Below are 15,772 nucleotides of genomic sequence, written 5' to 3'. Positions count from 1 at the left end.
GAGTGTTCCTGCTGAATTACAAATCTTCTCATTCAATATCCTGCCTAGAAAGTTTAAACTGTGGCCCCAGTGATTTTTAGGGTTATGCTCTAACTATCAACCTTATCTTCACCACACTGAACTTCTTATTGCCTGTGACCCAAATACATCTTGTACATTCTGACCTTTGCCCATCAACCAGTTCCCTGGTACATTTCTACTCAGGCCACAAAAAACGCAGTTCAAATGTCACCACCTTCATGAAGTCTTCCTGACTTCCACAAACAAAGTTAATCTCTCCTGGCCCTACAATCCTACAGCACTGCGAAGCTATCACTATTTCACTTTATCCCAGTGCATTGGAGTCACTGTGGTTTCCCCATCATTGCATCCCCCAGGGAGACTGTGACCTTCTCAAAGAAAAGACTAGGCCTGAAGATGGGAACCCACTGGGTACTCAAAGACAATATGAGACAAAAATGAAAATATTACTCTTTCTACTGTGCCTTCAGCCCAAAGTTTCATAATTGGACAACTGAAATTAGAATTTTACTAAGCATTCCTGTCTTACCCTCTACTGTACCCCAATGCCATATCAACCAGAGTGTCAGCCACACTCTGGTTACATCCCACTGCAGCAAGAATAAACACTTGAAATTGAGCCGCATCATGTAGTTCTTTTGGAAACTCTAGTCATGAAGATATAAGTATTGGCTCAACCATAAACAGATGGCTAACCTCAATGAATCTTTCTTCAGTAGGGCCTGCCACACAGAAGGGCTCCTTACACCATATCCCAACATGAACTGAACTGAGACCAAGCTTCAGGTACTGAAGACATGCTAGTGAAAGTATGCTGTTTACAGTCTTCCGTGTCCCCAGTCTAATCCCCAGCAGGACAAACTGAAATAAACAGGTGTGCACATGCCATACTGAAAATGAGGGAAGAAAGAAAGATTTTCCCTTTTATTATCTTAGAAAATCAGAATGTTTGTGGCTTGCTCTCTCACTAATTATTCAATTTTTAGTCCTGCTCTCTCATAAACCTAATATTAACTTTGTTTTTACCAAACAAATGTATACAGTTGAAACCATGACTACGGCTATTTCTCTAAGACAGCATGTATTATTTTGGAACTCTATCTCCCCTCCCTTTCTCTCCTCAGCAATGTGTCACTAACCCCCAGACCACCTAGCATGCTGACAGAATCTGTATCAACAACACACAGCTTTAAAAAAAAAGAGTAAAGGAGACTGAACAAGTTCAGTGCAGCTTTAGATACAGTGCTCATCCAGGCAGAAAACAGTGTGTCAGTTCTGTGCCAGAGACTGCCTAAGCACAGGGGACAGTGAACAGAATCATCCCTGCCCTCAAGGAGCTGACAGTCCACCAGAGAACAGGGCTATTCAAATAAAAATAACCGGTGGTCCCAGGGAAGGCTGGCAGATTAAAGAGCATGGTCATAAAAACTGCCACTGTCAGCAGAGGCAGAAGGCTATGCTAACACGCCTTGCTGTCACCAACACCCCAAACACTGTTTGCCAGCCGTGTAAACTCACTGAATAAGTCTGCAACCCTCAGAATAAGAAGTTTTCCAGAAAGTCAACATGGTTCTGGGAGTCGATTTTCCATAACCATGCCAAACAATTTTTGGTGTCACAAAAGGCCAAACATAAGGAACCCCACCTGAGTTTGACTTCAATCCTTGAAGGTGGCAGAAAGAAATTAATAAAAAAGCCCAACACTTACCACATAATAAAATCTTTTTGCAAGGGTATGTATGAATATTATTTTGGCTACAGCTGCAGTTCCATACAGACAAACGGAGACATAGAAGTGGTTATACCATGAGAGGGACTGTCCAATAAGTGAGATGAACACTGCTATAATGAGAACTGTAACCAAGCTGGTAAACCAGCTTATCAGAGTGATGCCAAGTCCACAGAAGAAGTCCTTTGTGTAGGTAGCAGCTGACGGAGAGAAAACAAGAGCAGTGATCACTGTCTTTATCAAATCAATTTCACCACCAGTTAGTAGAATTAAAGGAGCAAACATTAAAACAAAATTTACCACTATAATTGAAAATATTAAAATTTCCTAGGGGTAAGGTTTGTTAAACATTACAACAAACAAGGAAAGTATCAGTGAATAAAATTCAAGTATGAACATTTGCTGAGAGTCTGTGGGTACAAAGGACCCAAAGAGGTAAGTCTTCAGGAAAAGTTCAGCTATATTCCTGACTAGGAAAGGGAGTCATCTTGATTTTTACCACCTCTGGAATGCTTTGTGTATTGAAATAACAGCAAAAATGGAAGGCAGAGTTACATATAAAGTCTTACCAAAAGAAACTTAACACAGGAAGAGAAGCAGCATGAGAAAATAACCAGTGATTAAGGAATATTTAAATCGCTGCTAAATATCTGACCTGCTAACAGCACACACTAACTTAAGACTGTAAAACAGTTCAAGCAGAAGCAGACCAATTTAACCAGAAACAGTTCATTCATACTCCAGAACAGGGTGCTACTGGTCTGCAATGTGGACAACGCTTTTTAAGGGACTCTTCACTAAAAGTCAATCTTTACAAACCATTTTCTACAAGCTTTTGAAGTACTTCCATGAAGTGCGTAAGTACATAAAAATTGCATGCTTCACCAAGACTAAAAGTATAATGAGCATATCACCCTGATACTCATTTAGAAATTTCTTCAATTCAGTTGCTCAGTTGTATCCAACTCTTTGCAAACTGCAGCATGCCAGACTTCCCTGTCCATCACCAACTCCCAGAGCTTGCTCAAACTCATGTCCATTGAGTCAGGGATGCCATCCAACTGTCTGTTGGATGTCGTTCCCTTCTCCTGCCTTCAATCTTTCCCAGCATCAAGGCCTTTTCCACTGAGTCAGTTCTTCACATCAGGTGGTCAAAGTATTGAAGTTCCAGCTTCAGCGTCAGTCCTTCCAATGAATATTCAGGACTCATTTCCTTTAGGATTCTCTAGTTTGATCTCCTTACAGTCCAAGGGACTCAACAGAAGAATCTTCTCCAATACCACAGTGCAAAAGCATCAGTTCTTCACTGCTCAGCTTTCTTTATGGTCCAACTCTCACATTCATACGTGACTACTGGAAAAATCACAGCTTTGAATAGATGGGCCTTTGTCAGCAAGGGAATGTCTCTTCTTTTTAATACGATGTCTAGCTTTGTCATAGCTTTTCTTCCAAGGAAAAAGCGTCTTTTAATTTCATGGCTGCAGTCACCATCTGAGTGATTTTGGAGCCCAAGAAAATAAAGTCTGTCACTGATCCATCATTTCCCCATTTATTTGCCATGAGTGATGGGACCAGATGCCATGATCTTTTTTGAATGTTGAGTTTTAAGCCAGCTTTTTCACTCTCCTCTTTCACTTTCATTAAGAGGCTCTTTAGTTCCTCTTCGCTTTCTGCCATAAGGGTGGTGTCCTCTGCATATATGAGGTTATTGATATTTCTCCCGGCAGTCTTGATTCCAGCTTGTGCTTCATCCAGCCCAGTATTTCACATGATATACTCTTCATATAAGTTAAATAAGCAGGGTGACAATATACAGCCTTGATATACTCCTTTCCCAATTTGGAACCAGTCTGTTGGTCCATGTCCAGTTCTAACTGTTGCTTCTTGATGTGCATACAGATTTCTTAGGAGGCAGGTATGGTTGGCAGAGGTATTCCCATCTCTTGAGTTTTTCCACAATTTGTTGTGATCCACACAAAGTCAATAAAGCAGAAGCAGATGTTTTTCTGGAACTCTCTTGCTTTTTCTATCCAACGGATACTTATTGGCAATTTGATCTCTGGTTCCTCTACCTTTTCTAAATCCAGCCTGAACACCTGGAAGTTCTTGGTTCATATACTGTTGAAGCCTCACTTGGAGAATTCTGAGCATTACTTTGCTAGCGTGTGAGATGAGTACAATTGTGTGGCAGTTTGAGCATTCTTTGGCATTGCCTTTCTTTGGGATCGGAATGAAAACTGACCTTTTCCAGTCCTGTGGCCATTGCTGAGTTTTCCAAATTTCCTGGCATACTGAGTGCAGCACTTTCGCAGCATCATCTTTTAGGATTTGAAATAGCTCAACTGGAATTCCATCACTTACACTAGCTTTGTTCATAGTGATGCTTCCTAAAGCCGACTTGACTTCAGTTCCAGGATATCTGGCTCTAGGTGAGTGATCACACCATCATGGTTATCTAGGTCATTAAGATCTTTTTTGTATAATTCTTCTGTGTATTCTTGCCACCTCTTGTTAGGTCCATACCATTTCTGTCCTTTATTGTATTTCTTACAATAGTGTAAATCAAATGTTATTTTTCTTAAGATTTGTAACTTCTTGGAAAGATACAAGAAAAGTGCCAAACAACTTTAGGTAAACTCTATACCCATCCAGTATTGTAGTTTTAGAGGAAAATACTTACTCTTATATTTGGGATGCAGTAATTTCCTTCCCAGGTATAAAACAACAGCCATTACCACCATATAGTTAATTATTGAGCCAACACGAGACGGGTAGGCAATGACAAACAGGCCAAGCACATCAAAGAAGACCATGTTTCCATGTTGATACTTAGAAGAAGAAGCCAACATATCAGATGTAGCTAGATATTTAAGAACTGCTAAAATGTTGTCACCTATTAGTAAAAAGAAATGAAAGGTAACAACGTTGAATAAACCATCCACTGCTGGAGTCAAGGAGTACCTAGAAAGACTATGAACAGAAACAGCTTTCTACCGTCCTACTGTTCGCCCCAGTTTTTCTTGATAAATCTCTCTTATAAGGTCCATGCCCTCTACACTGTTTCTTCTCTGCTTTGAAGCTCCGTGACCTGGTCTTCATCCTTTCTCTTCTAGTTATTATAGCTACTCCCTGATCAACTGTACCCTCGCTGGTGACAAACCCAACAGCTATTTCTCAGTCTCTATTCATTTAATATATACTTAATGTAGCGGACACTGCTCTGACATAGAAATTCAGTGGGGAACCAAGAACCTCAAGAAGCTCTCTGACACCAAACAAGTTATTACACATGTATTAAGAATTAATAAGGACTTCCCTGCTGGTCCAGCGGTTAATAATCCACCCTGCAACGCAGGACATGCAGGTTCAACCCCTGTTCAGGGAACTAAGGTCACACATGCCATGGGGCAACTCAGTCCTCATGCCTACTCTACTGAGCCCATGCTCTGGAGCCTGTGCCCACAACTGGAGAAGCCTGCATGCCCCAATGAAAGATCCCTGTGTGCCGCAACTAAGACCTGATACAGCTGAATAAATATTTTAAAAAATAATAATAAGGAACGTCAATAATATCTCAATTAAAAAAAGAAATAGTATGGAGAAAGTGCCCTAAGAACATATCAGGGAGACTAGTGGAGTTGGAGAAATCAACTAGCTAAAGGATGGATAGGAGCTACGACAGGGGAGAGATTTTGTTTAGAGACCCGTGTAGATAAAGGCCCTGAGGAGGGGAAAAATGTCCAGAATGAGGAGCGAGAGTATTTTGCAATGAAGCTGGAGAGCGGGCTGAGTCATTGTCAGGCAGAAGCTGGCACCTCAGAGGCCGTCATAAGTATCTGTTACATCAATCAATGACTGAGTTTGAACTATAATGAAGAATTGTAAGAAGCTTTGAATGGCTGGCATATCTTCCTGATGCTCATTCCGTCCTGGACTTCCTCTTCTTTTCACTGAAGACACCACACTGTCTCACTGTGGGATTTCTTTCATCAGCTCTCCTGCCGCCTTCAAATGCATCTTCCCCTAAGCTCAGGTTTGTTTCACCCTTCCAAACACCATTTCCATTCTCCAGACTTCTGTGGTTTTGACTGTGCCTTTAATTTCCAAACCCAGATACCCAGTTCTGCCACAGTCTCTAATGGCATATCTACATTTTCATCTGGTCAGTTCACAGACACCCTCTGTCTCGTATCTGACAGAGTTCACAGCCTCCTCCCCCTTCTCACTACTGCTCTGGGCGAGAGCCACCTTCCCATGTCCAATTATGGTCAGTGGTGTCATCTCTCCCCAGCCAGCCAGGCTTTACCCTCTGAGGTCTTCTTTGCTGCCATCCATCTGATTCATCCCTGCTATGTAACCTATCAAGTCTTGCTGAGTTTTCATTCAAAATGTACCTAGTTTTCCACCCTTGCTTTCATGTCTATCTTTTGCCAGCACTACAGTCTAGGTCTTCGTATTCCACACTAAAATTACTGTTGGAACAGCCCTGACTCTTGGCTCTCTCCCCTTGTCTCCCATACACTCCATACTGCATCACCAGACTGACAGCATTTTAAACCATCATTCATTCACATATGCAGGCCTTTAATGATCTCTTATTCCTATAGCATCCGCTTGCTGACTTTTAAAGCCATCTACAGCTTTCTCTACCTCCATACACCTCTGCCTCATTTCCCTCTATGTCTGAAAAATGCAACCTCCATTCACACTGTAGTCTAACAGTCCTCAGCACAAACAAGCCCTACTCATGCAGAGCTCTTACTCAAACAGGCTCTTTCCCACTGTGCCAAATCCCAACTCTTTGGAAGGCTCAGCCTCAGACTCACCTCCCCTGACTACTACTGATGTCACCGGAAAGCATTTTAACTCCCGTCCTGACACCTGTCCTATATAACTGGCTCACCTGTCCTCACCACCCAACCTTGGATCAATGCAACTTTTCCATACCTGGGCAAGTTGCCCAAATATGTGTTTGTGCCACCTCCAATGTACAGCTTCCATTTTGGCTACACTCTCAATACTCAGCAATGTTTCCATAACCCTAAGTCAACTCCCTTTCAAATTCCTCATAATGAATAGTCTTAGGTTCCTAACTGCTAAACTAGAGTTCAAGGCTAAAATTCAAAGCCTCATCTAACTCCAAAGCCCCACTTCATTCACACCATACACTGCCTCCTTAATGCACAGGACACAGAGTATCTATAGGCTCACAGGTCATCCATAATATTCCATCTTAATATCAAAAGTCTAAATCAGAGTACCAACCTGCTCTCTGAATGGAATCTGTTAGAATTCTGTCCGCTGTGTCATACTTGGTGTGATAAATGTATCCATTCTCAATAAAAGCTAAGTCTATTCCTAAGACATACAGAAAAAAAAAACAAAATAAAAGTCATTTTACTTTAAAGATCAACCTCAATTTAAGGCCTCTTTGTTTAATGTATTTAATGTATTAAATTCCTAAAAGACAGCAAAGCAGTAGCATGACTGCTTTGTCACATTCATGAAGGAATGATGAAATTCTCACAGAACCTATAGCTATGGTACATAATTCAATATGTAATGACTGGGGCATTACAAGTCACACAGCAAGGAGTAGGAATACTGGCATGGGAGGTCATCAAAACTTTACCATCTACATCTTGCCAGATGTAGAATTTGGCCAGAGCCAAATTTTAACTTTAAATAAGCTGTACAAGTCCCCAGGGCAGTTGGCGAAGCAAGGTAACGATGAAAAAGACCCCTGAAGGATCTATCACCATCTTTTGCGAATGAAGTGCTAACAGTTCTCCCCTGTTCTTCTGTCACATTGTGGGCCAAGATGACATGTTCTAGAAAAAGGAAGCATTTAAAGTAAATTGGAGTTTAAAAGAAAAGGAGACTATCAGGAACTCTTTTTGAGTGAGTCAGTATATACAGTTCTCACATAAAAATCTGCTCTCAGAAAATGCTGCTTACCCACAAACTTCCAAAAAGTAAGACTTGTTTTTAATTAATCATTGTCACAGAAAAGTCCATAACAATTGACAATACCTGGAATGTTCCCAAAATCCCTGTAGATCCGGAAGTCAGTATCTGAAGGAATGATTCCACTCTGGAAAACCTCCTGAGCCACCACCGAAGCAAATGGGTGTTTAGCTGCTGAGACATAAGCTTGGACCAACCAAGGATTTTCAGGACCTAAAATAAAATATGACAACAATGAGGTTAATCTGGAACTTTTTAACATACATAAAGTAGTTACTATGGTGATTTGGGGAGATAGGTCAAGAGTTTTGTTTTTTTAATCCTCTTCTATATTTTCCAACATTTCTTTGATAAATGCATATGATTCTTTTAAATGAAAAATAACCTTGTGGACAACAAAATTGCTTTTAATAATAATATAACAGCTCTATAAAAAGTTTAAGTTTAAAAATGAAAAACTACTCACAAGCCCATCATCCAAAGATAACTATTATCATTTTTAAGTCTTCGACTTATATATGACTTATAAATGTATGTGTGTACACAGATGTACTGATAGGGTATGTATAATCTTTACATTTCTCTTTCACTTAACGTTGTACTAAACACATTCCTATGTTGCTAGTTATTACAATGATTATTTTAGATATTACAGTGATCATGGTCCAGTGGTTAAGAATCCACCTTTCAATGCAGGAGATGCAGGTTCAATTCCTGGTCAAGGAACTGAGCTCCCACATGCTGCAGGGCAACTGAGCTTGCACACGACAACTAGAGAGCCTGCACGTTGCAGTGAAAAGATGCTGCCTGCCACAACGGAGACCCAAAGCAGCCAAATAATTTTTAAATGATCATTTTAATAACTGTGTAATTACTGAACATATCATAAAGTTCCTTATTATTACACATAACTTGTATCATTATTAACAATTCCACATTAACATCTCCATCATATACAGTTTTCAAATAAAGGAGTTTTTTCTTTCAGATAACAAGATAAATTACATTACTGTCCCAATTATTCACTGTTCCCTCTCACATAACTTACAATGCCTCCTGTGGAAGCAGCACATACATGAACTGCTTCAGCCAACTGACTGTGAATGGGAGAGACACAGACCCTGAAGAGCCATCACATGGTCCACCTCTCCCATTAACTTTGGCCCTGAGATCGCTATGTCCCTGATGGGGGCTTCTTCAGCCTGGATCCCAGGATGAATAAGACACATGGAACACAATAACCATGGGACCAGAATGTAACATGAGCAACAAATAAACCTTTGCTGTTGTAATCCACTGAGATTCAGGGGTTGTATATTATAACTAAATTTAGCAAAAAGTTATCTGATGTTGACAGATCAAGTAACTCCATTTCAGAGAATCCAAGAATATTAACATTTTCATAACTTTATAACCAGATAATCATTTGCTTTCCTACAGGAAAAAAAAAAAACATAAATGGTGGAGGACAGAAGGGGTGAAGAAACGCTACAGAATCAGATACCTAGGTGACCCAGATACTGGAGTTACCAGGCATGAATTTTAAAATAAATATTAATTATTCAAAAACACAGATAACAGCAAGGGTATCACTAAACAAGCACAAACCATTAACAGAGAATGTGTCAAAGAGAAACCCTCGGACTGAAAATAATAACTGCTGTTAAGAATTTTAATATATACACAGCTTAATACAAAGGTAAAAACATTTTTTGATTGGGCTGTTTATTTTTCTGGAATTGAGCTGCAGGAGTTGCTTGTATATTTTTGAGATTAGTTCTTTGGCAGTTGCTTCATTTGCTATTATTTTCTCCCATTCTGAAGGCTGTCTTTTCACCTTGCTTATAGTTTCCTTTGTTGTGCAGAAGCTTTTAAGTTTAATTAGGTCCCATTTGTTTATTTTTGCTTTTATTTCCAATATTCTGGGAGGTGGGTCATAGAGGATCCTGCTGTGATGTATGTCGGAGAGTGCTTTGCCTATGTTCTCCTCTAGGAGTTTTATAGTTTCTGGTCTTATGTTTAGATTTTTAATCCATTTTGAGTTTATTTTTGTATATGGAGTTAGAAAGTGTTCTAGTTTCATTCTTTTACAAGTGGTTGACCAGTTTTCCCAGCACCACTTGTTAAAGAGATTGTCTTTTCTCCATTGTATATTCTTGCCTCCTTTGTCAAAGATAAGGTGTCCATAGGTGCGTGGATTTATCTCTAGGCTTTCTATTTTGTTCCAATGACCCAATCAAAAAATGGGCCAAAGAACTAAACAGACATTTCTCCAAAGAAGACATACAGCTGGCTAACAAACACATGAAAAGATGCTCAACATCACTCATTATCAGAGAAATGCAAATCAAAACCACAATGAGGTACCATTTCACGCCAGTCAGAATGGCTGTGATCCAAAAGTCTACAAGCAATAAATGCTGGAGAGGATGTGGAGAAAAGGGAACTCTCTTACACTGTTGGTGGGAATGCAAACTAGTACAGCCACTATGGAGAACAGTGTGGAGATTCCTTAAAAAAACTGGAAATAGAACTGCCTTATGACCCAGCAATCCCACTACTGGGCATACACACCAAGGAAACCAGAATTGAAAGAGACACGTGTACCCCAATGTTCATCGCAGCACTGTTTATAAAAGCCAGGACATGGAAGCAACCTAGATGTCCATCAGCAGGTGAATGGATAAGAAAGCTGTGGTACATATACACAATGGAGTATTACTCAGCCATTAAAAAGAATACATTTGAATCAGTTCTAATGAGGTGGATGAAACTGGAGCCTATTATACAGAGTGAAGTAAGCCAGAAAGAAAAACACCAATACAGTATACTAACGCATATATATGGAATTTAGAAAGATGGTAACGATAACCCTGTATGTGAGACAGCAAAGAGACACAGATGTATAGGACAGTCTTTTGGACTCTGTGGGAGAGGGAGAGGGTGGGATGATTTGGGAGAATGGCATTGAAACATGTATAATATCATATGTGAAATGAATTGCCAGTCCAGGTTCGATGCAGGATACAAGATGCTCAGGGCTGGTGCACTGGGATGACCCAGAGGGATGGTACGGGGAGGAGGGAGGGAGGGGGGTTCAGGATGGGGAACACGTGTACACCTGTGGTGGATTCATGTTGATGTATGGCAAAACCAATACAATATTGTAAAGTAATTGGCCTCCAAGTAAAATAAATAAATTTATATTAAAAAAAAATAAATAAAAGTTGGAGATAACAGGAAAAAAAAAAAGAAAGGTAAAAACAGCAGAAGAAAAATGATAGATCCAGAGAATTAAAGCACAAAAGGAAACAGGGATAGAAAACTCAAAAATGCTTATAAGACATATGGGATAGGATATAAAGGTCTAACATGAGTAACTGGAATCCCAGAGGAAGGGGAGGATGGGAACAGAAGCAATGTGTAAAAGAAGTTAAGGCCAATAACTTCTGAAAACTTACAGGAAACACCACCAAGCTATGAATTCAAAAGGCCCTAGAAAGCCGAAACAAGATAAACATAAACAAAAACATACTCAGCATCAGGCTCTTTGCTTTTGAATACCATTATCCACCAAAAGAACCAGTTCTCCCTAGAGATATGCCCAATTCCAAATCTGAGGCTAGGAAAATACTCAAAAGTGGGAACATCTTGTGCCAGAAAGGAAGTGCTCAAACACGTCAGAGACGTGTCAAAAGGACAGGCACCAGCTGAAGGGGCTGCCATTGGCCTGAACTGGATCAAGTCATGCATTAAAATGGTTATAACATAATATAAAATCCATAAAATAAAACACATGAAAAACACTGAAATAAACACACACACACAAGGGAGAAGTCTTACAAGGAGCTGAGAGAAGAAGAGAAGTGAAAGGCAAAGAAGAAAAGGAAAGATATACCCAACTGAATGCAGAATTCCAGAGAATAGCAAGGAGAAATGAAAAAACCTTCTTAAGTGAACAGTGCAAAGAAATAGAGGAAAACAACAGAACGGGGAAGACTACAGATCCCGTAAAGAAAACTGGAGATGCCAAGGGAACATTTCATGCAAAGATGGGCATGATAAAGGACAGAAATGGCAAGGACCTAACAGAAGCAGAGATGTGGCAAGAATAAACAGAAGAACTACACGAAAAAAGTCTTAATGACACAGATAAACACAGTGGTGTGGTTACTCACATAGAGCCAAACATCCTGGAGTATGAAGTCAAGTGGGCCTTAGAAAGCATTACTACAAATAAAGCTACTGGAGGTGGTGAATTCCAACTGAGCTAATTAAAATCCTAAAAGATGATGCTGTTAACGTGCTGCACTCACCAAGTTAGCAAATTTGGAAAACTCAGCAGTGGCCACAGGACTGGCAAAGGTCAGTTTTCATTCCAATTCCAAGAAGAGCAATGCCAAAGAATGTTCAAACTACCACACAATTGCACTCATTTCATATGCTAGCAAAGTAATGCTCAAACCCTTCAAGCTGGGTTTCAACAGTACATGAACTGAGAACTTCTAGATATACAAGCTGGATTTAGAAAAGGTTGAGGAGCCAGAGATCAAATTGCAACATCCAGCGGATCATAGAAAAAGCAAGGGAATACTAAAAGATATCTACTTCTACTTCATTCACTACGCCAAAGCCTTTGACTGTGTGGATCACAATAAACTGGAAAAATTCAAGAGATGGGAATACCAGAACACGTTACCTGTCACCTGTGAAACCTGTATGAAGGACAAGAAGCAACAGTCAGAACTGGACATGGAACAATGGACTGGTTCAAACTTGAGAACAGAGTATGTCAAAGCTATATACTGTCGCCCTGTTTATTTAACTTGTATGCAGAGAATATGAGAAATGGTGGGCTGGATGAATCACAAGCTGGAATCAAAACTTCTGGGAGAAATATTAACAACCTCAGATATGCAGAAGATACCACTCTAATGGCAGAAAACAAAAAGAAACTAAAGAGCCTCTTAATGAGGATGAAAAAGGAGAGTGAAAAAGCTGGCTTCAAACTAAACATTCAAACAACAAAGATCATGGCATCTGGTCCTATCACTTCATGGCAAATAGATGGGGGACAAAGTGAAAACAGTGGCAGATTTTATTTTCTTGGGACCCAAAATCAGTGTGGACAGTGACTGCAGCCAGGAAATTAAAAAGACGCTTGCTCCTTGGAAGAAGAGCCATGGCAAACCCAGACAGTGTATTAAAAAGGGACATCACTTTGCCAACAAAGGTCCATAAAGTCAAAGCTATGCTTTCCCCAGTAGTCATATATGATGTGAAAGTTGGACCATAAAGAAGGCTGAGCACGGAAGAATTGATACATTCAACTGTGGAGCTAGAGAAGACTCTTCAGAGTCCCTTGGACAGCATGGAGATCAAACCAATCAATCCTAAAGGAAATCAACCCAGAATATTCACTAGAAGGATTGATGCTGAAGCTGAAGCTCCAATACTTTGGCCACCTGATGCAAAAAGCTGACTCACTGAAAAAGACTCTAATGTTGGGAAAGATTGAAGGCAGGAGGAGAAGAGGAAGACAGAGGATGAGATGATTAGATGGCATCACTGACTCGATGGACATGAGTTTGAGCAAGTTCTGGGAGTTGGTAACAGACAGGGAAGCCTGGCATGCTGCAGTCCATGAGGTCGCAAAGAGTCGGACATGACTGAGCGACTGAACTGGACTGGACTGTAGCCAGTCAACTGCTAATAAATTATTATTTGCTATTTATTTTATATGTATTTTAGACTATGGAAATGATGTTAGACAAAAAAGCAAATTTGAGCAGTTTTCTTATTCGACTTCAAATGGGTCATAAAGCAGCAGAGACAACTCACAACATCAACAACGCATCTGGCTCAGGAACTGCCAATGAGCGTACAGTACAGTGGTAGTCAAGAAGTTTTGCAAAGGAGATGAGAGCCTTGAAAGTAAGAAGCACAGTGGCTGGCCATCAGAAGTTGACAACAACCATCTGAGAAGATCATTGAAACTGATCCTCTTATAACTATACAAGAAGTTGCCCGAGAACTCAATGTCAACCATTCTACAGTCATTTGGCATTTGAAGCAAATTGGAAAGGTGGAAAATGTCAGTAATTGGGTGCCTCATGAGTTGACCGCATCTATTTCTGCTTTATTGACTATGCCAAAGCCTTTGACCGCGTGGATCACCACAAACTGGAAAATTCTTAAAGAGATGGGAATACAAGACCACCTGACCTGCCTTCTGATAAATCTGTATGCAGATCAGGAAGCAACAGTTAGAACTGGACATGGAACAACAGACTGGTTCCAAACAGGGAAAGGAGTATGTCAAGGTTGTATATTGTCACCCTGCTTATTTAATTTCTATCCAGAGTATATCATGAGAAACGCTGGGCTGGATGAAGCACAATCTAGAATCAGGATTGCCAGGAGAAATATCAATAACCTCGGATATGCAGATGACACCACCCTTATGGCAGAAAGTGAAGAAGAAATAAAAAGCCTCTTGATGAAAGTGAAAGAGGAGAGTGAAAAAGCTTAAAGTGTTGGCTTAAAGCTCAACATTCAGAAAACTAAGATCATGCATCTGGTCCCATCACTTCATGGCAAATAGATGGGAAAACGATGGAAACAGTGAGAAAGTTTACTTTGGGGGGCTCCAAAATCACTGCAGATGGTGACTGCAGCCATGAAATTAAAAGACGCTTGCTCCTTGGAAGAAAAGTTATGACCAACCTAGACGACATATTAAAAAGCAGAGACATTACTTTACCAACAAAGGTCCATCTAGTCAAAGCTATGGTTTTTCCAGTAGTCATGTATGGATGTGAGAGTTGGACTATAAAGAAAGCTGAGCACCGAAGAATTGATGCTTTTGAACTGTGGTGTTGGAGAAGACTCTTGAAGAGTCCCTTGGACTCCAAGGAGATCCAACCAGTCCATCCTAAAGGAAATCAATCCTGAATATTCATTGGAAGGACTGATGGTAAGCTGACACTCCAATACTTTGGCTACCTAATGCGAATACCCGACTCATTGGAAAAGACTCTGATGTTGGGAAAGATTGAAGGCAGGAAAAGAAGGGGATGAAAGAGGATGAGATGGTTGGATGGCATCACGGACTCATTGGACATGAGTCTGAGTAAACTCTGGAAGTTGGTTCTGGACAGGGAGGCCTGGCATGCTACAGTCCATGGGGTCACAAAGAGTCGGACATGACTGAGAGACTGAACTGAACTGCTGCTACTGCTGCTCCTAAGTCGCTTCAGTCATGTCCGACTCTGTGCGTCCCCATAGACGGCAGCCCACCAGGCTCCCCCGTCCCTGGGATTCTCCAGGCAAGAATCCTGGAGTGGGTTGCCATTTCCTTCTCCAATGCATGAAAGTGAAAAGTCAAAATGAAGTCGCTCAGTGGTGTCCAACTCCTAGCGACCCCATGGACTACAGCCTACCAGGCTCCTCCATCCATGGATTTTCCAGGCAAGAGTACTGGAGTGGGGTGCCACTGCCTTCTCTGAACTGAACTGAGTTGACTACAAATCAAAAACATCATTTTGAAATGTTGTCTTCTCTTATTCTATACAACAACAATGAACAATTTCTCAATCAGATTGTGACATGCAACAAAAAGTGGATTTTATACTACCAGAGACAACCAGCTCAGTGACTGGACCAAAATGAAGCTCTGAAGCACATCCCAAAGCCAAAGTTGCATCAAAAATAGGTCATGGTCACTGTTTGGTGGTCTGCTGCCTCTCTGATCTACTACAGTTTTCTGAATCCTAGCAAAACCATTACCTCGGAGAAGTATGCTCAGCAAATTGATGAGATACACCAAAAACTGCAATGTCTGCAGCTGGCACTGTTCAACAGAACAGGCCCAATTCTTCTCCACCACATCACTTGTCCACTCATTGCACAACCAACACTTCAAAAGTTGAACAAATTGGGTTACGAACTTTTGTCTCATTTGCCATATTCACCTGACCTCTTACCAACCGACTACCACTTCTTCAAGCATCTCGACAACTTTTTGCAGGGAAAATGCTTCCACAACCAGGAGGA

At 40.6% G+C, this 15,772-nt stretch overlaps 1 protein-coding gene across 2 annotated transcripts in view; it reads right to left on the bottom strand.

Moving 5' to 3' along the window:
• The window catches only part of ERMP1 (endoplasmic reticulum metallopeptidase 1), a 58,307-nt gene that overhangs the window by 23,977 nt on the left and 18,558 nt on the right, over positions 1-15,772 (bottom strand). For both annotated transcript variants that reach the window (XM_027549329.1, XM_027549330.1), the window contains exons 5-8: positions 7,784-7,930; positions 7,016-7,108; positions 4,431-4,643; positions 1,730-1,950 (exon numbers count right to left, since the gene is read on the bottom strand). In XM_027549329.1, the coding sequence (XP_027405130.1) occupies positions 1,730-1,950; positions 4,431-4,643; positions 7,016-7,108; positions 7,784-7,930 (674 nt within the window). The remainder of the gene's footprint in view (positions 1-1,729; positions 1,951-4,430; positions 4,644-7,015; positions 7,109-7,783; positions 7,931-15,772) is intronic.

The sequence above is a fragment of the Bos indicus x Bos taurus genome, chromosome 8 (assembly GCF_003369695.1).
Source record: "Bos indicus x Bos taurus breed Angus x Brahman F1 hybrid chromosome 8, Bos_hybrid_MaternalHap_v2.0, whole genome shotgun sequence".
NCBI lineage: Eukaryota > Metazoa > Chordata > Mammalia > Artiodactyla > Bovidae > Bos > Bos indicus x Bos taurus.
This window is presented reverse-complemented; position numbering and strand designations above follow the sequence as displayed.